This window comes from Eleutherodactylus coqui, chromosome 1 (genome assembly GCF_035609145.1).
Source record: "Eleutherodactylus coqui strain aEleCoq1 chromosome 1, aEleCoq1.hap1, whole genome shotgun sequence".
Classification (NCBI taxonomy): Eukaryota; Metazoa; Chordata; class Amphibia; order Anura; family Eleutherodactylidae; genus Eleutherodactylus; species Eleutherodactylus coqui.
In genome coordinates, this window is record NC_089837.1 from 103,067,749 (window position 1) to 103,090,605 (window position 22,857).

At 41.3% G+C, this 22,857-nt stretch overlaps 1 protein-coding gene across 5 annotated transcripts in view; it reads right to left on the minus strand.

Moving 5' to 3' along the window:
* KIF1A (kinesin family member 1A) overlaps positions 1-22,857 on the minus strand; it is a 180,408-nt gene that overhangs the window by 44,002 nt on the left and 113,549 nt on the right. For all 5 annotated transcript variants that reach the window (XM_066598374.1, XM_066598366.1, XM_066598357.1 and 2 more), the window contains exons 17-31: positions 21,430-21,509; positions 20,522-20,628; positions 20,343-20,426; positions 18,946-19,126; positions 18,656-18,728; positions 15,986-16,079; positions 15,352-15,500; positions 14,377-14,555; positions 12,965-13,102; positions 6,953-7,071; positions 4,358-4,443; positions 4,002-4,137; positions 1,562-1,727; positions 1,304-1,394; positions 252-370 (exon numbers count right to left, since the gene is read on the minus strand). In XM_066598374.1, the coding sequence (XP_066454471.1) occupies positions 252-370; positions 1,304-1,394; positions 1,562-1,727; positions 4,002-4,137; positions 4,358-4,443; positions 6,953-7,071; positions 12,965-13,102; positions 14,377-14,555; positions 15,352-15,500; positions 15,986-16,079; positions 18,656-18,728; positions 18,946-19,126; positions 20,343-20,426; positions 20,522-20,628; positions 21,430-21,509 (1,802 nt within the window). The remainder of the gene's footprint in view (positions 1-251; positions 371-1,303; positions 1,395-1,561; positions 1,728-4,001; positions 4,138-4,357; positions 4,444-6,952; positions 7,072-12,964; positions 13,103-14,376; positions 14,556-15,351; positions 15,501-15,985; positions 16,080-18,655; positions 18,729-18,945; positions 19,127-20,342; positions 20,427-20,521; positions 20,629-21,429; positions 21,510-22,857) is intronic.

Below are 22,857 nucleotides of genomic sequence, written 5' to 3' on the forward strand. Positions count from 1 at the left end.
GTATCCAAATTTTCCTTTTTTTTAAGGCCGTTTAACCTCTTTTAAGTCCCTTTAAAGGAGCACACTAGATAAAAATGATACACTGTGTTATAAATAGTGTAGGACCTAAAGGGTCGATACACAACACAGGGCTTACCACCTTGCCGTGTCTTGGAGTCTATGTCAACTCAAGACCTGCGCTAGGCAAAACACAGTATTCAGTGCTGCCCACAGTGTACCGTCAATTACCACTCAGTGCAGAGGGCTGTTACCTCAGTACATCTTTGCACAATGGAGGGAATGGGTGTTGCTGATAATGTCCAAACACCTCAAATACAATTGGCTGCGTCTTCACATATTCCACAAAGGACTGTGTAACCTCCACTGCAATCTAATACAAGAAAAAAGTGTGTTACAGTGAGACCACCTGTATGCCATTACTGAAAAAATGCATACAATATTACACTATCCCACCAAAAGTATTTAGACACCACTATCAGTAGAATGGACCATGTATCATTAGCATATCACATGTCCTAAACCATGCTTCACAAGATGCAGACCCTTGGAGGTGTCAGTCAGAGTTTCTGACAGGAACAGCATGCTATTAGACATATGAGTAACGCTGCTGCACATAAGCCCACTACAAAGTGCAAAGCCTTAGGCCATCTACAATAGTGCAAGGATCGTCTTTCGACAGCTGAGCAGTGGAAGAGCATTCTATGGTGACGAATCAAGCCAGCAGGGCCAACAGTTAAGTACGCAGAGGGTTCCGTTACAGTCTCGGATGTTTTACGTGGCATGGTCTCAGTCCGTTAGTTGTAGTGGCAAGAACCATGAACACAGAGGTATACCCTGACATTCCAGACAATAATGTGCTGCTGACAATGTGGTAATACTCTGGGAATGGTCAGCCATACTTCCAACAAGACAACGAGGCTTGTCACAAGGGTAACGCGTTTTATGTTGGTTTGGAATATGGATGTTCCATGATTGGACTGGCTGCACGACCTGAACCCTACTGAGCATCTTTCAGGAAATATGAACACTATTCATCTTTTTTGAGAAAATTCACCAGACCTATTCAGGATGAAGTGTATAAGATGTTAGTAGAAAGTATGCCACAGAGCGTATCTGATGTCATTAAGGCCAAGGAAGGCCCCATAAGTATTAACATATGGAAATAAACACTAGTTTTGATTCTTGCTCAGCTGTCCAATTACTTTTTGTAGGATAGTTTATTATGAGCAGGAAAATCAGGATTGTCGCTTTGTTTTTCATGACATTTGAAACATACTGTCACTCCTATATTCCCTTGACTTACATTTTGAACATGGTAGAAACCGAGTGGTGGTCCACGACCAGTGTTTTTTAAGGGTTCAGTAGAAAACGCCTCATCATGGCGGTGGATGAAGCTAAAAGACATAAGATATATATATTCATTACCTCTTGTATGTTTCAGGATATGTTTCTTACAAAGGCATCACTTCTTGGATGCCACTCATTCATTAATTTGACATTTCCAATAAGAATCAGGGAGACAGACTTTGTGTGCAGGTTCATGATTAATGAATGAACTAACTTGAACTGGCAAAAAATGTCAGCGTATTCCGGAGGGATGCTAGATGCTTGCAGGACGGTCACTCTGAATGTAAAGATGGTGCCCAGTTTTAGTGGGTGCCCGCCTCCGTCTGTGAGGTCAAGGGAAGTTTTTATTGGACTGTCAAGGAGTGCAGCCTGCTGAGAAGCTAGAAAGACAAAAACAGGATAGGACAATTATCAGGAATCTAATAGTGAAGCAGAATTAAACAGAAAATGTCACATTTCCTATTCCTATGGCATTAAAGTTATTTAAAGGGATTGTTCAAAATTAACAAAAAGGGTCTGCATTTTTCCAGAAATGTCACCACTTTTATCCATGGGTTGTGTCGCTTGTATGACGATGAGTTGCAAAAGCAGACAAAATCTAAGGACAGAATTGGTGTTATTGGTGGAAAAAAGCAAACATATTATTCTAATTCTGAACAACTCTTTTGAAGTCATTTTCTGGCCTGTACCAACAGTTAGGGTTCTTTGTACTGTGGCAATGTCAATACTTGCTACTATATTAATAAGCTATGCCATGTTTCAGGTTATACAATGTTTGGTTTAGTAAATACAAGAGGCTTTTTAACTCTGTTCATAAGGCCCATTTACACGGAGCGATGATCGCTCGAAAATCGTTAAAAAGCGAACATTTGAGCAATCATCGCTGCATCTAAACACGCGGCCATCGTGCACTTTTCGTGCACTGCTAGCTGATTGTTAAATTCAGACCAACGTAAAAATCGTTGTGCGGTCTTATCAGCAGTTCTCCACGGGTAGTGCTGATAGCATGGTTTACCGTCGGAGAACGAATGAACTGAAAGCAGATAAGAGCCCTCGGGCTATTAACTGTATTCAGCTAAAGGCTTCATTTGCACGCTAAATAGCTATTAAGTAGCTGAGAAGCTACTTAATAGTTTATGCAAAATGATCGCTCCAAGCTGTCACTCAAACTGTCGTTTGAGCGATCTTTGAGCGAACATCGCTCTTTGTAAATGGGCCTTTACTGGATAACACTGTAAATAGAAGTCTTGAAGATTCTTTCTTATGGAGGAGAACTATTTACATACATGGTGCTGTGCATACTAATTGTCATCTGCAATGCCTGTATCTTTTGTGTGAAAGCAGAAAGAAATATGATTTGTGTATAATCCTAATCTGCAGTGCAAACCCATATTGCGTCTCCTTGTGGTTCCTCTACACACCATTGGGGTTCCTTTACGCTCTGCTACTCCACCTCTCTGCTTGCTGACCCCAATCATATGTAGACCTTTGTATGCCACAATATTCTTTCCTAGAAGGAACCCTAAACCTAGAAAATTCTACCCTCAAAAACGAAAAAATATCCCGGCAATTCCTGCATTAATCTCCTCTTCTAGTTTGATCCCATTGTCTCACATTACAATTTACAACTCAAAATATATAGCAAAATCTCCATGACCCAGGAGATCAGCTATGCTCCCTCCTTACAGTCCTGTGTCTGTCAGTAGTGGGGAGATTAAGCTACCTTGAGCTGTACTCTTGTACTCTGTTCTAGCATGGCTATCACTCCATAAATAGCAGAGTGTAAGTGCTCGGCTATCTGACAGTCCCATTGAAAATTAAGAGAGCAGCACTACATATGTGTGACCACCTTTCCATTCAGTCTCCTCCTCACTTTTGGGGGAAGGGGTGCAGTTATATTGTAGAGAAGGGGACTCGGAACCCCCATTATTGAGATTGGTGGGGTCTCAGTCGTGAGACCCTCATGGATCCTATGGATAGTCATAAGATTCTATTCTGGTGCAACCCCTTTAATCACACTTTTATCATATGCCCATGCAACAGGATCCTAAAAAAACATAAATGGAAATCAAGGGTCTTGGATCCTGCAACTGCAATATAATCTGGAACTATTCCCGTAACCATCAGTATCCTCCTTCCAGCATAATCTGTCCAATCACAGCTGCAAAAAGACTTCCGGCAGCTAAGGGAGCTATATAGCCCTAATGCTTGCCAGCTTGCTAACACAGAACCACCCTAAAACATTTACCGACACCCTTTACAAGGCTGTAAGACAACTGGCTACAGTAGGATCGTCCCGCCTCTGCCCTGTCTGCAGTAGGATGCAAAGATAAGTAAGCCCCACCTCTTGCTAAGCTCTACCCCCTCAGTTGTTTACAGCCAATAATGGAAGAGAACAGACAATTAACCCCTGTGCCCTTTGCATTTTGATTTCTGGATTTCTAAAAGACGGATAGGATCTTCTGCATGCTACTGAAGCCATCAAATAATGAGGGTACTACATTTCTAGCTTTAGTGTTTCTTTAATGCACTACTGAGGTTCAATCAGGGAACTATGAAATACTCTGTTAAGAATATTTAAGGTATATGTAATGTGGATCCTGAATGCTATCTTGTGTAAAAGGCCTAAGCATTGCATACGAGGTTCTACTCACCTGCACAAGTATTGTTGTTGACCTCATCTGCACTTGGGCCAGAATCTGGGTTTTGACCTTGACCCCCTTCGACTATTCGCAGCTCTTCTTGAGATGTGCCTGAGCGGGTCATCCCTGCACAGGACTCAGCCTGGAACTGCACAAAATGGTATCAATAAGACACATACAATGACAGCCACCAGCAAAGAAACAAATTCTTCAAATATAAGATGTTTACCCCACTTGGAGTCATTCTGCTAAATTGTAATGATTAAATATTGTTTCTGCCCTATAAAATATTCAACTACTATGAAATTTTAATGCTGTAAGCTCTAATGGAAACTGAAATGACTGACTTAAGAGATGACATTTCTCACCTTTTGGAAATGTTGATCATCAAATGAGATTTTAGCTGTTCCAGATTGCCGAACTCCGGAGCCATAGTCAGGAGCTTCCTCATCCGCTAAAGCAAATAGTCATGAACAAACATATGTGCAGTTAGGGACATCCAATGGAAATGCCCACTTTGGACATGTTTATGCTTTTATATTCAACACAGTGCTAATATTTCTAATTAGAGTGCCTTATCCTTATTAAAGCGACGTTCTGAGCCTGGACAAACAAAGATGGCTACACAGCTTCTCTCTCTACCTTATGCACACAATGCATTGGTATGCATCATTAGTATAAGACACTACATGCTGCTTTGATTGGTAAGTGCTGCCTATGTGTACAGCACTCGCAGCATCTATTGTCTTAGAACTTTTGAAAATTTCTGTTTGACCCCATAGCCATATTTGAGCAAAATGTTTGGTTCAGTCCGAAATAGTTTGAACTGAACCTGAACTTCATTATTACCCATAAAACTGGTGTATAACACAGAAGAAGAAAAAAGAAGACAATAAGAAGGGAAAAAAGGAAAAAGTAGAAGGAAGAACTAAGAAGAAAGAAGAAAGAAAGAGGAAGGAAGAAAAAGGAAAACCAAGAAGGAAGAAAGAAGGAGAAAGAGGTGTTAAGGTTGTGTGTCTGGGACCTGTGGTTTTACAGGTTTCCTTGTGCACACCTTCACAGATGAGGGTTAATTAAACTGGCTGGGTGTGGTATTCTCCACCAGCCAATCTCCTCTTGTCGGCTGCATATAAAAAACAGCATCCCTTAGTAGTTGATGCTGGTCATTTTGGCCTCCTGCCCATGGCCGTTGCCGACTCCGCTAGCGGAATGTTGCAGGGGAGTCCGCCACAGCGCCCCCCCAAAACCCTCATAGCCACCTCCCGGATCCGCTGTGCTGTTCCCGTCCCTCGAGCCAGCGTGCATGCGCAGTACAGCGCGTGGCGGGCCGGCAGTGTGGGATGATGCAGCTGGCGGTGGGCTAGACGCGTTTCCATGCGATACTTCCGCTGTGCTACAGCAGAAGTATAGCGTGATGGCTGGCTTCCATTGACTACAATGGAAGCCGGCCGCGCGTACATATGCAACAATTATAGCATGCTGTGGTTTGTTTTACACTGCAGAATTCCGCGGTGGAATTCCACAGCGTGGACATTGAGCTATTAGGTTCAATAGAGCCTAGTAGCTCCAGGGTAATTTCCACCACGTAAAATGCAGCAGAAATCCGGCCGTGGGCATTAGCCCTTTATGTATCACTTTTTATCCCACTCAGAGCTGGTGTTTACATGCTTGTCTGAAGTGTCTCTCCTTCCCTGAAGACGGTCTGGACACCTGTAGTCCTTGTCTGTATCATATGCAGACCCCTCTTTCCTTCCCTTTGACAGGTGCGGCTTTCAGACGTCTTATGTCTTGTGTGTGTGTGTCACATGTGTGATGCCTGACACTGTACCTTATGTCAGCACGGTGGCTGACTCTCTATTTCCCTGGTGTGAGGACACTTGGACTAACTTTATGCATGTGAGCTCTGGGTGGGGCTCCTATTATATGTTGTATGCACAACCTGGTATGTTGGTGTGAACAGTGACGTGTGTGGTATGTCTGTGCAAGTGGCTAGACATGTGTTCTATGTGCAGTCCTGTTCTGTGTGGTATGTGTTACTCTGTATGTTGGTGTGAACAGCGACGTGTTTCATATGCCTGTGCATGTGGCCAGACATGTGCTTTATGTGCAGTCCTGTTCTGTGTTCAGTGTGTGAACAGTGTCATGTCCTGTGTTTTTGGTGCATCTCTCCAGGTTCCAAATCAGGAATAGCCAGGTCCCAGATAAAGAAAGTGGGGCAGTCCTTATCTGGAAAATAACCCCGCTTTTAGGCAGGGGTGCCCCACTTACCCTGATTAGTAAGGGACAGGGGTCCTTCCATCTTGCCTGGAGAGGTGTAGTTTGTAAGTACAAATGCTATATAAGTGTGTTTGTGAGTTTTAAATGGACACAATCTTGCGTCCGTACTGAGGCGTAGCGCTTTAGTGCTCCAAGCGGACGTAACAAGAGGAAAGAAGGGGGAAGAAGAAGGAGGAGGAAGAAAGAAGTAGAGAAAAAAGGAAGAGGGAGAATAATAAGAAAGATGAGGAAGGAAGAAAACAAAGAAGGAAGAAGAAAAAGGAAGATGAAGAAGAAGAAAGACAAATAAGGTAAAAAAAAGATGAAGGAAGAAGAATGAAGAAGACAGAAGAAGAACAAGGATCTGGTTCATACCAAACTAAACTTTTAGTAAAATTTGAAACAAAGCACAGTTGGGCTGTTTCAGTTCGCTCAACACTAGTTTTAGACTACTAATGCATACTAATGCGCATCTTTGTTTGTCCAGGAACCAGTGGGTCACTTTAAATGTGTTTAGAAATGAGCTACATCCTTATGATATGTCTTTGGAGGCCAAATATTTTAATATATTATACCGACATTCTTATAAGCTTTTTGACTATCATAAATAATACCAAAACTGTTAACATCAACAGGAATTTCTACACCTGTTTTGCAGCATGGTGTATAGGTGTTGAAATGATGCACTCACAGTGAACTATCCTTACCGGAAATTGCTTGAACAGCAACTCGAAGGAATCCTTTCACTTCTCCTTTTTCACTGACAATAGCAACTCGATGAACCAAGGGCACAGAGTACAGCAAGTTGCTCAAGTAGACAAAGGCCCTGCAGAGTGGGACATAGGTTACAGGGGGAGAGAAAGAGATAGAGCAGGAAGAAGGAAAACAGTAGAAGCAGATGGAAGAGCAGGAAACGAGAACAGTAGGATATGGAATAGTGGAGAAGGTTGAGAAATGAGCACAGAGTTGATGGGTGGTGCGATGAAACCAGTTACAAGATTGAAGAGAATGAAGAAGAATCATCAGTGAAGGAAGAGAAAGAAAGGGATGAAAAGGGTGAAGAAAAACAAGAAAGAAGAGGTCAGGATACACACTGTAATTGTTTAGTTGGAGGGATACAGCTCACACCACAACAAGAGCTGCCAAGCTTAAAAAAAACATGTGAGGTGGGCAGCCACTAGCAGCTAAGAGGTAAGTGGGTCAGCCACAGCAGAAGATAAGGGAAATGGATGGTAAGACAAACTGGGTGATGAACATTGATAAACATGGGGAGGAACCGTGAAGGTGAGGGAGGGTTGGAGGCAGTGAGGAGGGCCAACTAGACCCTGGTGTTCTGTGTGAGGGAAAGGCCAGCAGCAGAGCATAAAGGTGTATGGGTGTGCCGGCAAAAACCTGAAACAAATCAAATGAAAATAGAACAAAGCAAAAAGAAACAGAGACCTATGAGAAGGAGCCAGCTCTTTCCTTATATTGGTGGCGAAGACGGTCCTTATAAATACCACCAAACACTAAAGCTGTCCTTTAGTTGACTTTTATAGAAAGTGAACTATGTTGTAGACATTATAAACCACTCATCCTGTATTGAAGAAGACATGCCAAGGACTAAATATTCCCACAGCAGGTCTGTATCACTAGAAAACTGCAGCATAATCAAGAGAAATCAACTTCTATTATAGTGTATGACATTAAAACTTGTCATTTTAGTTCTATAAAAATGGCACTCCCTTCTGAATATAGCAAAACTAAAATTCTTACAGATTTTTTTTTTATGTCAAAACCTTTAATTGCTTTCTTCTACTATGACTTGTCATGTTGCAGTAACTTAGACATCAAAAACAGTTGGTCAGCAATTGCCTTCACATTGTTATCATCATTATAAGTACAGATGGTCAACAAGGTATGAAAGGTTTAAAGTGACCCTCCGAGCCTGGACAAACAAATATGGCTGCCCCGCTTCTCTGACTACCTGATGCAAACTGTGCACTAGTATGCATCAATAATCTAAGGCACTACACATTGCTTTGATGGCCAGCGCTGCCTATGTGATCAGTACTGGCCAGTTAGAGCCACATGTAGTGTCTTAGACTACCTATGCATACTAATGCACATCAGGAAACGTTGTGGCAACTTTGTATGTCAAGCCTTGAGGGTCACTATCAGTTTTATTAACACACAATACAATGGGCTTTGTGAGTGCTAAATTCAGATATGAAAGATATGGATAAAAGTCCCCCAGGAGTCTCAGGGTAAGTCTATATATTTAGCAATATGGTGATTCAGAAGTTACTGTAAATCTTTTTCTAGTCATCTTCTTCGAGTCTGGAAGTTCAGCATGAATATATCTCTTGTGTCACATGTACTATATCTGGCCTCACGTCCATTATAACAATATTGCTAGCACCAAACCTAGTGCTAAAGGACCATACATATTTATTGAAATTAAAACTGACTCTTCCAACTTTTCTCCATGTGTACTAAAAGATCTACTGCGACATATGGGCTTTCCATTTAAAAAATATACAAAAAACATGTCTCTGGAGGAGCCAGTATGTCCCTTTATTACTCAATTGGCCAATTGATTTTAATGGGAACTATGTAGTACTTCATTTGTCCTGTGGAAGCACTATATGTCAATTGAATACTTAATGCTGGGTCACCTCAATGATTACTAATCGTTGAGGTATCAGCAATGGGTGGACCCTTCTATCAAGATGGACTGTCCAAAGCAGAGCAGACAACCTCTTAAATGATAGATACACATGTAAGATTGGTTTATTTGAAATAGGACGTTGCAAGTATATTCTCTGGATTTCTAAAAACATAAAACTATAGAGAAAGTTGTCTCTATCACAAAATGGCCTGCAATGCATTTGTTCTTGAAATACATACAATAAAATGAAAACACTTGTATAGGAGCCCTGGGACCAGCATGATACCTGTCTATGTGTAAGCATTTACCTTGTCAAAAACAGGAATACACAATGAATCAAGGCTGGTTTACACGGGCCGAGGATCGCTCAAAGATCGCTCAAACGACAGTTTGAGTGGCACCTTTGAGCGATCATTTTGCATAAACTATTAAGTAGCTATTCAGATACTTAAGAGCAATTAAGTGTGCAAATGAAGCCTTCAATAAATGCAGTTAATAGCCCGAGGGCTATTATCTGCGCTCAGATCCTTTGTTCTCCAGGGGGAAACAATGCTATCAGCACTCCCCGTGAAGAACTGCTGATAAGGCTGACCAATAATTTTTAGGTTGGACTGAATTTAACAATCAGCTAGCAGCGCCTGAAAAGTGCACGATGGGCGCAATGATTATCGATAAAATGATCACCTTTTAGCTTTTTTTTAAGCAATTATTGGTTGCTGTAAATGGGCCTTAAGCCATGGTATATATCAGTCAGATATGGCTTTAATTGGCATCTTTAGGAGATATATCCGGTGTCTCCCATTTGAATGGAGTGGCAGATGAGCATGCTCAATGCTGTTCCATTGAAAGTCTTGGGACTGACAGACATAGCCGATAATTATACTTGGCAATCTTCAACAGTCTCATAAACTTTGAATGGAGCAGCAGTGCACATGCTCAACTACTGCAACATTCAAACAAGGGACACGGGACCCCCACACTCATGATTAGTTGGGGGTTCCAGCAGTAAGTATTGATTCTGGGACAACCCCTTTTAAACTGGGGGAATATGCTCTACCCTTTTCCAATCAGCACAGTGGTCCTTCATTGTATTGATAGATAGGGAATTCAGAAATCTGGCCCCCTACCTTCCCCTTGTAGGATTAGCTATTAATGTTAAAATCTTGGAGAATAAGGAAAAGTGACAACCTGGTTCATTATTTTAAAACATACTAGCACTTACAATGTATCTGGCAATAAACAGATGCACTTAAAGATTTAAGACAATAAGTGCTAAGTGTAGCCATTAAACATTATATGCAAATCAGAAGGCAACATTATGAAGGTAGTTTCACATACAAGATAAACACCATGTTTTTAGTGGTGTTTTCCTGACGTTTTTTGACATTGTTTTGTAGGCATTAAACGTCATGGCCAGATGTTATATGAAAGTCAACAGGGAAATATTAAACGCCCTACAAACTGTGCTTTTTTGTGGCTTTTTCACTTGTGCGTTTCTTGGGTGAGTGGCATTTTTTTACCAATTGGAGTAGGATGTCTGCCTTTTTTTTCATTTTTTGTATAGGCTTCTCTTAAGGACATGAAAAATGGCAGAAAAAAAACATATGTTAAAAATGTGTGAACAAAAAAGGGCAATAGAGATGAGCGAGCACCCAAATGCTCAGGTCCGCATTATTCGAGTCGAGCTTTTCGTAAAATTCGAGAGCTCTACTCGAGTAACGAACCCCATTGACTACAATGGGAGACTCGAGCATTTTTGTATGTGGGACGCCGGGTCCCGAGCTTTTTTTTCTTGGTTCTCTCTCTCCCCCCCTGCCTACCAGATAACAAATTTGCCAATGACGCGCACTGCGTCGCGGTGGGGAGGAGCCAAAGCAGGCACATCACAGCAGGAAGGAGCCAAAAACTGGGACGGGGTCGAACACGGCTTGATGCTCGTTTGAGCATCAAGCTCGACAGAGTATGTTCGCTCAACTCTAAAGGGCACCCAAAAATATTTGTAAAATTTCATTAAAAAGTAAGCATATAGATGGCCTTACAATGGACAACTATCGTGTGACTAGTTGCTAATGTGTACGAACAACTACACTTTTACACAGAGTGATTATTGTTCAGTTGATCAATTTCACCATCACTGAATAAATTGGGAGCATTTACACGGTTGAAATATTTTTCATCAACTTGTTAGGGGATGTGAGATTCTTTGGTCAGCATGCATTTGAAATTTCAACCCATCCCCAATGCATGCTCATTGGTTGTTGAGTCCATTGAACGCATATAAATACACACAAGTAGTTTTTGGGTGAACACTCACTACAGTGAGAGACTGCAACATCGGCTTTACAACAAAGGCCAAGAGAACACCTCTCTGCAAAAGGTGTTGGCTAGTCATCGTAGGACGATCACCTGTTTACACCAAACAATATTAATCAACCAGTGACTATTTTTAGGTGAGCTGATACAAAACAAATAGCGACTTATGAATGAATTGTTGCCCGTCACAGGTGGGTGGTTTTGTTTACATGGAGCAACAGTAGCCTACATTCGCTTTATGGAGCAACTTTTCAGATGATAGATATCCTGTGCAAAGCCATCCCTTATACTGTGATGGAGTACTAGATTATTCCTTTGATGGATAAACAGTAATTACTTCTCGCAGCTTGACTGATGATGTAGACTGGTTGTTACAACACACTACTGCACAAAAACGATGAGTAGGCAAAAGAGTTGCTTATAGTAAACAGTTTTAGTAACTTTCATACCGGTAGTAGTTATAGGTCAAACAGTCTTAGTGACATCTGCAGTTTAAGGCATTCTACCCGGCTGACATATGTCACACAATGTTTTTGTATTGTCCTCCTCAACGCTGAACTCCTCCAGTTTTTATTACTGGATTGTTCAGCAACATAACTGGTCCTAGAGCTCAGAAAAGTTTGCTATGAGTGTTTCCATTCGTTATCTATAGATGCTGATTAGTTTAATAACACTACTATATGAATGATCTCATTACTAAATCATAATGTAAAAAACTGACTAATGGCATTATGCTATAGTGCATTGCAGGTCTACAAAATGGTTTAAGACCGCTGACTTTGGTGCATGCCAGCAGGGCTGCTGTACGGAACACTATTACCCTGAAAGAGCTGGTTGCTTCCCAGCATTCTCTGGGCAGAGCTGACGAACCTTCCCACTACACTGAACAGAGGGGAGCGGTCGTGAAACGGGTCAGATCGGACAGCACAGCAAGGATGCTCCTGGGATCCGTCTTCCTCTTCCTCCTCATACTCCAAACCCTCCTCCTCTTCAAGCAGAGAGGCTGGCTCTGGGCCCTCGGAGCCAGGGCTTGAGAGGGTGGGGGAGGGGGTTAATTCGGCCATGCTGTCGCTCATGCATGTGGTGAATAAGGGAGAGCTGAGATCAGAAAGGGGGGAGGTGGGAGGTTAGTACAAGATGGAATAGGTTAATCCACACCAGGGCTGGAAAACCCTAGGGAGCTAGGGAAAGGGCTTGAGAGTTGGGCTGGAGAGTATAAACTGGTGAAATAAGAAAAATGGCAGGGGTACATAACAATAGAGAATTATGGATGAAAAGCTACAAACCAATGGAAAGACAAAAGTTGTGGAATAGGGAAGAATGGTTAAGGAAGGTGGAGAGCAGTAAGAGAACTTTCCCCTGCTAAATAAGTTATATTAAACATTAATGACTTTTAATGATATTGTTGCTAAAGAACATTTCAGCAAATTTTTATTCGATAATTGTATTTTAATAGTTAATTTTATTGGTTGTATCTATCTGATTCCAAGGAAGAACCAAAACAATGTAGGTATAACTAGCCCGGGGAGCTATGCATTGGATTAGCTAGAGTTTTTCTAAGTCAGCAGCTATTACTATAGAATCTGTAGGTATTGGGTTTTTTAATGACTGTTTCTACATTACAAGGGGTTATCTCACAAGAGATCACACTTATGGTTCTAGTGAGGCCACTCAATCACAAATCATATGTGTTCATTAGCTTTCCAAGCCAAGGAGTTTATGCAGTGTGCACATGTTGGAATAAAATGTAACTTACCTGCCCACCAAACGGAACCAAGGGAACCGGTCATAGAATGGATCTCCTCCCGTCACCACATTATCACAGTCTTCTGTCAGACCAGATGGAAGCTCAGCTGCACGGTCATACATCTCACGCATCATGTCCAATCGTTGCCTGTGAGGGATAACCATTCATACATAAGTAAAATGGTATGTACAATCAGTTAGTGTATCTTATCCCAAAACACCATATCTATTGTTATTTAAAGTGTTGAGCAAACCAAACCAGTAGATCCCTGTTTCAGGACGAATTTTGCTAAAAGTTTGGTTAGAATCTGAACTCCAGGCAGTTCCTTTCATCCAAACCACAAGTTCATTAAAACCAGTGGTGGTCCTTCGATGGATGTGGCTCAGAGGTTAGCACTGTTGTCTTGTAGAACTAGGTTCAAATCTGACCAAGGACAACAACTGCATTGAGTTTTACAAAGTCCATTTGGATGTTATCCTTGTAAAGATTTGAAGTTTGAACCACAGCTCTGCAAGGCAACAGTGCTAACCATCACCGCCACTACTTCTTCAGGGCTCTTAGATAGTGTTAGATTTTTAGACTACACTGTAAATGGATTTTTTCTTATTATTTATATACCAGTAAACAGAATTGTTTTTTTTAGTGGGCCGTCCCAACTGGATAACCACTTCCCAAAACTAAGCTTTTCTAGCTTTTCTCTGCACTCTGGTTTTCATGGAGGGAGGTCAAGAGTAGATGATGCTCTTCTACATTGCCCATATTCCCATCAGGACAACACCTTTAAAGGCACATCTTAAATCTAATTCATGGTTGCTGACAGTATTGATTACACTGCAATATTTACTTTGGGCTCCTTTACACAAAACAATTCATTCAAATAATCGTTAAATTGAACGAAAGTGAACGATAATTGTTCACACTGTAACACAGCCCTCGAATTTGGTGCTGAATTTACTGCGGCTTGTGGTGCGTCATGTGCCCTATCTCGTCCTGTGCAAAAGGTCCTGAAAACTTGCAGTGCAACTTGCCAACAGCCTCAAAAACAGCAAGACTTAATGTGACTGCACAATCATTGTTCAGATCAATTACGGGAGGTGGAGAGTTCTCATTCAGTGGAAGTGTTCAAACAAAGGCTGGACAGACATCTGTCTGGGATGATTTAGTGATCCTGCACTGAGCAAGGGGGTTGGACCCGATGACCCTGGAGGTCCCTTCCAACTCTACTATTCTATAATTCTACAGGAATTTCTTTCTTGCCAGATACTGCCTGCTATTAGTGGGCTTGCCATGAACGATGGCATTGATATACATATGCAATCATTGAGCATAAAGTGCCCTTATTCAATTTGCATTGATAAATAAACAAAAAGATCACGTTCCACCTTCAGACATGCAATTAAATCAAAAAGCTCAAAAATGACCTGAGTTTTTCCAGGGTCCAGTAGTGAGTTGCACCGTTCTTCTGGTCCTGAACTTCTACAGCCACAATGGTTCTTGGGAAGGGACGTTTCTCACGTTCGGTGTGGGCATCAGGAGGTAAAAGGTCTGGTGGTAGTGGTGAATACAGAGTATCTGTCAGCAGCACAAACTGGAACTGTACCTGGAAAGACAAGATACTGGTCATTTTAGGAAGATGAATCTGGAAAAGAAAAGACAGCACTGTAGTCAAAAAATGCACTGAACTTTATTATAGTTGTGGTAATGCAGTACAAGAGATAGCCTGCAGGGGGCTGGAGAACTACACAGAATAGCCTGCGAGGGGCTTTAGTACAGGCATACTGAGTGCTGATTAGAAGGAACAGCTGTATGGATGTGGTTGGAGGAGTACCTCCTGTGAGAGACAGCTCAGAAGGAGCTGAGAGGGCTGCAAGCCTGGGGTCCAGACCAAACTGTAATGCCATAAGTCTGACAGGGAAGGATGCCCTTAGACTGACACCCAGTTGGGTATGGTATCTACCAATGTGGACTGCTGCTGTTTTGCTGACAATTGCCTACAGGTTAGAAGTAGCTGAGAGAAAAAACTACTGTCTAGTTAGTGCCTTGACGGGCAAGTGTTTGTCTAGTTTACTGCACTACGTGTACGTGCTGTGCTGCCACTGGGTTTTCCTTTTTGGGCTGAAAAATCAAGAAAAGTAAACTGATTGGACTTTGATATGGACTGAGTTGGCAGTTGTGTCTTTGCCGACCCCACCGTCCACGCAGACTTTATATAATAAGAATAATTTGACATATAGGTTTGTTAAATAAATGCTGAAAATTATTAATCAAACATTATTAATTCATTAGTTTTAATCAATTCATATTTTCTATTTGTATATTTACTACATGGACACATATGGAGAACAAGTGGAGAGGGAAGACATCCCAAATGTCTCTAAGTGTCTTGTGAGTTTTACCTTCTTTTTCAGCTCCACACTGATAGCATTGGCCTCTTTCAGGAAGATGGCATTGCCCCAGAGTTGGTCACGCAGTGATGTAAATTGGTACCATTTCCATTTTCGAAAAGCCCACAAAGCTAGATCATACTCCTGATCTGTCCACTGAACTGAAATAAAAGCATAGACATTAATTATAGCTAAAAGCATCGACATTAATTATAGTTTGGCTCTAGAGATGAGCGAGCACGCTCGGTTAAGGCAATTACTCGAGCGAGCATCGGTCTTTTCGAGTAACTGCACACTCGTCCGAGAAAATTCGGGAGGGGGGTCGGGAGAGAGAGATCTCTCTCACTCTCCCCCCGCTCCCTCCCGCCGCCCCCCGAATTTTCTCGGACGAGTGTGCAGTTACTCGAAAAGACCGATGCTCGCTCGAGTAATTGCCTTAACCGAGCGTGCTCGCTTATCTCTACTTTGCTCCCATCAAGTAGGAGTCTTTCTGCGATGATTTACTGCTTACGAGATGAGGCTGATTGTGCAAAGATACGTTTGTCAGACAGATCATATGTATGAAGCTCTCTATATATGTTCAGCTACTATTTGATGTGAAGGAATTGATTGTGTAAATGCAGCACAGATACTTTAGCATTTTTACCATCATCCTCAGGTTCTTCCTCCTCTTCATTGACTTCAGTATAATATCTAGAATCCATCTGTCTTTGTAGAGCTTCCAGACGACTTTCATAATCCTGTGGTATAAAAGTATGAATTGTGTGCACTGTTAAGTGCTATAACGGTAGAGAAATAAGCCAAATAATGTAGACTAAAATAGTTGAGTACTGGGCAACTTGGTGGCTCAGTAAGCCAAGTGGGGCCTAGGATTCATATTCTACTAATGCAAAATCTACAAGGAGTGCATATGTTTTCGCCTTGCTTGAGAAAGGTCAATTGGCTCACTACGAAATTGGCCCTAAGGTAGGCAGCAAGGTAGTTGACTTGTAGCATCTGCAAGTAGTAATATTTGCATTGGTTTTCCTCTAGGCACTGCAGTTTTCCATAAAACATACACCTAGTCTAATTGACATCCAATGATTTTTGTTCTAGTGTGTTTGACAGATATGGAAATAGGGTTATGCGCCCCACACTGATACATGCTGATGCTAAAATACATTTTCTGAACAGCACTGCAGAACTTGCTTGGGAAATAAATTAAAAAATGTTTAAAATGTATCCACATAGTGAAGATTAATCTTCATTATCATTAAATGGCTTGCTCAGACTATTTAATCACTGAGGCAGAGGGATCAATAGAAGATCCAAAACGTATTCACTGTATTGACCCTTTTAAAAATTAACCTTTATTAATAAATTTAAAATAATACGCCTCAAACAACATACAAGACACAAACCATCTGCAACACAACAAATAGAACGAAGGTCAAAGAAGCCCCCATAGATAGTAGAATATCAGTCAACTACTAATCTCTAATCGGCCGCATAAAATTTCCGTATGAGATGGAAATTTTTAGAAAATGATCCACTACTGTAGATGAAAGACCTACAATAACAACGTCGGTCCCCCTATACGATTGGGAAGGTGATTAGGACCTCTCTTACTAATAATTGTGAGGGATGCTAGTGGCTAGTTCGATTCTGATTCAGAATACCTCTCACTTATGATTGTGAGCGAAAATACTAGCTGATTTAGTTCTAGTTCTTTCACTTTGAAGGACCTATAATGATATGTCGGCCCCCCTGTCCATTTAAGAAGGTAATTAGAAACTCTCCCACTTATAATTGTGAGGGATGCTAGTGGCTGGTTAGATTCTGATTCAGAATATCTCTCACTTATGATAGTGAGAGAAAATACTAGCTGATTTAATTCCACTTATGATTGTGAGTGGAAATAGCAGCTGATTTGGTTCTGATTCATAGTAACTGACTAAGTTCTGGTTCCCTAATAACTGCTTGAGTTCTGGTTCTAACTGATTGGGTTCTAATTCGACGGGTTTCAGTCAACTAAGTGACTCATCAGGAACCCTAAATGATTAGAGACAAATTGCCGTTAAAATAGCAATTTGGATATAGGTGAAAGTGACTATATCCGTCTTGTAGTAACTAGAGCCGACAAGAAGATGCTAACAAGGAGAATCTCATCGTGATTATGGATCACGCATTGGATGAAGATTTCTCCTAAACAAATCGATCACTGGATGACCAAAAAGTCCTAAATGACGATTAATATACCAGAAAGTGTTTAAATCGTCATAGGACAAGGATCCATCTAATTCCATACAGAGACTAATATGAAACCTTGAGGAATAACCCCCGAGGGCTCATAGAGCTGTATTAGCTTAACCTCTAAAGTTCCTATCTAGTCTGAGCCAATACTCAACAAATAGTGGAACAATATTATATTAGCCTCATAAGTTCCCAATTAAACTGAGCCGATACTCAACAAACTTAGGGCCTAGTCAAGGTAATGATAATGGATGTAACCCAACTAGTCCAAGAACTACCAAGGAACTACGGACGTGCCAGCATCTCCAGCCCAGAAGGTAGACTGGAGAGCAATGAGCTTGCTCAGACTATCATTAAAAGAGTCATTTGGTAATTAACTGATCACTAAGATTTTCTTGCTGGGACCCCCAATGATTAGCTGTTATTTACTAGGAATCCTGGCAGTAAAGCTGGCCATACATATTAGACTTAACTCTGCTGAGCCAGTGATTATATCCAGACTATCCCACCAACTAATGTGTATTATGGCTTGTTCATACCTGCGTTAGGGCTTTATGTCTTTCTGTTCCATTTTTTTGGAACAGAAAAACTGAGTTAAAACGGAATTAAATGTTCTTAATTTTTCTCCTTTGATTTTGACGAGTTTTCAAAAGAAAAAAACCAATGCTTTCAGTTTGCTTCTGTTCTATTATGTTTCCGTTTTTTCAAATGAACAAATAATTCCAAAAACCCATTGAAATCAATGGGGGAAAAAAATTGGAAAATCTAATTCGGTTTTAATGTTCCAAAAACAGAACAAAGAGAAGGAAAGCCCTAACGCAGATGTGAACGAGCCCTTTATTTTATGTATTGTCTGTACTTGATGTTGCTCATAATGTTTCATAAAATTGAGTACAATGGTCTCTGCACTGAGTATAATGTTGTGCCTAGGCATAGAAAATGAGTCATCTCCACATTATAAAATATGGGTGTATTTTAATCTATGTGGCTTCAGTTTATTGTTCCAAGAACATACCGCAGTAGCACTTCAGCCTAACCTAGTTACCAGCCCTTCTACACACATATTATGTCAAGTACTTCTCACCAATCTCTGCTGCTCCAGAAGGTAATTTGCTTCCTCACGTTCCTTCCTGTACTGATCCTCCAACTCCTGAAGCCTGATGGAGAAAACAGTATTGTTTAGTTTTATTGTATGGTGGAGGATTACCATCAGGTCCTCCTTGATGTCACATTGAAATCAATGGGAAAAATGGATTTGTTTATTTCAGTTTCACTTCCATTTCTCTGCTTTGAAAACAGCACAAAGAAACAGAAATCCAAAACTGAGATAAAAGTAATGTGGACAAGACCTCCCTCCTTTACAAGAAGACTCACCTTTGCTCCATCTCCTGCTTCATGTCAATACCTTGCTTCTCAAGTAACTCCCGCTGAGCAAATGCCCAGTCCACAGGTTCTACTGGAGTCTCTGCACATGGAGTACGTTCCCTCTCCTGCCGCGCTTGCTCGGGGTGGTTAAAGCGAAATACATGACTCTTCCCCATAATGATTCGATTACCTAAATGGAAAAATGAGGCCAAGGATGATGCCAAGAAACAGAAGTATTTCACATGGTACCAAGTTTGAGGAAGTTGGTAGCAGCCCGGTGGTCAGTGATTAGCAACGTTGCCTTCCAGCACTGCGGTCCTGGGTTGAATTCCCACCAAGTCTGTATGTTCTACCTGTGTTTGTGTGGATTTCCTCTGGATATTCTGGTTACCCCCCACACTCCAAAATCTTACCTCGTTAATGGGACACCAACAATGATTTTGATAAAGCTTTCCTAGACCCCTGCTACATTAGTGATACGATCCCTATATTAGTGATTTAATCTCCACATATTGCACCAAGCAGATTCACCATTCAGCACTCCAGCAAAACATTTTTTGAGAATTGGATGTAACTAAATAAATATAATATGGTTGTAATAAGCCTGGCAAAAAAGGACTCAATGACTTAGGACCCTTTTACACTGGCCGATATCAGCATTAAACAAGCAGCGATCATCAGGATTGATGCTCCTTTAACTGGTCCTTTAAATAGGCCAATATGGGGGACAAGCAATCATTGACATGATTGTCAATCTTTCCCTGCACCCTTTATCCACCCATTAAGCTATGAGTAGTGCTGGGAACTCACTTTATGACAAAAACACTCATCAGCCAAACTCCAATCTCTTCGTGTCTGTTACTATGCTGTGCTGCCCTGAAGTAGTCTTCTGGATAGAGTAACAGATGCTGTGAAATTGGCGTTTGTTGGCTGGGATTGGAACAATTTCACCATAGCTTAATTGGGAATGCAAATGCCCTCCGAAGTCCTTTTTCAATTATCAACAGCACATCCCCCACTCAGACGGGAAGATGTGCTGCCTACAACTTCTTAATTCTCATTTTTCATCTGCATAGAACATGCAATCAACTGACTAACAAGTGTTTGCTGGTTCAGTTAGTTTGCTCATTGGCTGTAAGTTCAATCACAGATCCAGCTCAAAGTACCGGAAGAAAAAGCGCTGTCCAAAAGCTGGGCAGAAAGCAGACGGACCCCATTATAGTCAATCGGGTTTGTCTGGCGGTGTCCAGAGACGGAACCGTTCGGCCGTGGGGGTTCCCCTTTCCTGCTCCCCGAACCTATCAGGGAGCAGAATCCCCAATGCAAGTGAGAAACCACCCTTACAAGTACTTTTACATTCCAGGTAGCCTTCATATATTCTTATATACTGAGTATAGGGGTCTCACCAGATCTCAGCACGCACGCCTCTGTCACTTTCTTTCCATTTACATATGTGTCGGCCCCTTCACACGGCTCAAGTGTCACGGCAACTGTGAGCGAGTAAAAATATTAGCATGAGGCAGATAATATTCTCTGTATACTCTTCATGGACAATTTTGCAGTACAAATTTTTTGACCAGATCACCTGATCCACAGAGTGAGGTATCGCTCCGGAAAATACAGTGTTCTTCGCGGATAAAATGTCCACTGAGGACAATATCCTGTCTCCTCATTACTTCCTCACGTCCAACTCTGCCACACAAAAAAGATAAATAAGTAATGCATTTTCCCAAAACTTGGACTATTTATAGTAAAACAAACACAACTGAAACCATCATTCCTTATGCTGTACAATAAAATATTGTGTGCATGTGACCTTCTTCTCTCTTCTACAAGTCTTTTTTTTTATGTCCTGGAATTCTTCTATCATACTGGATTCCAAATTTGACATTCACCTACTTTTTAAAGGGATGTCCCATATAGACTGTTTGGTATATTGAAAGTCAGACATACTTATAAACATTTTTTTCTGTATTTACACTTATTTAATAATGTTTCTTTCCCCTAATATTCCAGGACTGATGTTAGAATAGCGCCACCTACTGTTTCTATTAATGAGCCCTTCTGTGTCTGGTCCACCTCAGTAAATATCCCAGGCTGACCACACTGCTCAGTCTTGCTTCTCTGCAGTATCGCTGTCTCCTTTCATCACTCGCTTCGCATCCCTTCTGACATCAGAGAAGACGCAGCAACTTCAGAAGTAGCTGCTCATCACACCAGGGATCTCACGGACCAAATTTACCCCATGTATATCAATGGGAGTGTAGAAAAGCACAATAAATATTCACTGCATTTTTCACGCATGTTGCTAGGAGACTGAGCAATTTTTTACAAGCGTGAAAAATGCAGTGAATAGGCATGCAACACGCGCGTAAAAAAAACGCATACACATAAAAAGTGCATATATACACACAGTGAATATGGTGTGTTTTTCACGAACCGACTTCGCAAACGTCCAAATGAATGAGCCCTAACAGATATGTCTGTTCTCACCTTGTAATGCCGTCTTTGATGTAATATAATAGGCACTCAGACATTAGAGGATCTTCATTGAGATTTACAAGGTGAGGAGTCTGAGGAACACAAAAAACGTAAAAAAGACATAGAACTCGATAAAATACAATAATCATGGTCATCAAATAGTGGATCTAATAGTAGATTGCAATGCAAATAGCAAGACACAGCAGTAAAACTTCTGCTTACGAGATTTAGAAAAGAACCTGGAAATGTGATACTCAGAAAGACACAAAGTATGTCCAGCAGTATAATAGTAATATTTCACACTGTGCAAAGAATGAATCAAGTAAAGTAAATGTGCAGATGATTTATATGACATTCTCTGTATTATGCATGCACCATTTACTGAAGAAGAGGAGGCTGGGAGGTAGAAGAGCACAACAAGCCCGCACCAACCTCTTTCGGGGAGTAAACCCCAACAAGTTCTGAATACATTTCCAGAGGTGCCGTGTTGATCTGACAATCCCATGGAATGAGAATATGAGTGATTGGAACACAAGACAATGTATATAATATAACTACCACATAAGCATTAGGCTATGTTCACCTGGCAACCACATTATTGTATTATCTCAATTAATGTATAATGAAACATGAAGCAACTGTGTAATAAGTTTCTACAGCTCACCTATATGTCTCCACAGATATTTAGATATAAACAATAACAAATTGGTCCTTTTACATGGAACGATTATCCTTCAGAAAACTCATTCAAACAAGCAAAAATAAAATCGTTCAGTGTCACATGACTGTGATTTTGTCGCGTTTTGATTTCAATGGTTTAATTTTCACTAGTATGACTCTCACGCGATATTACTACGTGCAAAAAAAGATAGGGCAAGACCTATCTTTTACGGGGTTTTTTGCTGTGCTCAATAGCTGAGCATGGCCTCTGATTGGTCACAGTGCTCAGCCAATCAGAGGCAGTGCTTTCTGGAGGCGGGGATTTTTAGATCCTTGGCCACCAGAATACAGAGGAACTGCTAGGGAGCTGCAGAAAAAAAGCCACGCTGGAGCGCTAGGTGATGTATTATTATTTTTTTTTTTTTTTTTGTCAGCTTGGGCTTATTTTCAGCGAAGGGCTTATATTTTAAGCCCTTTCCCGAAAATCACTGCAGGGGTTGCCTGCATCCCGTTGCTTTCAAGGGGCCAGCTGCAGCGGCAGTCCCATTGAAAGCAATGGCAATGCAATAGCATCGCGGTCCTCTGCCACAGCTGGCGACAGCTGTGGCAGGGGATTCTTTAACCCCTGCGGAGTGTCACCTCATCACTGAATCCTGTGACAGCGCTGTCATAGTGTTTAGTGATGAGGGGACCTTCCTGGAGCATAATAATAGGAAAAAAAAATACTGACATGGAACAAGCACGATACCCAGATATACCCTGCCAAAAAATGTATTTGAT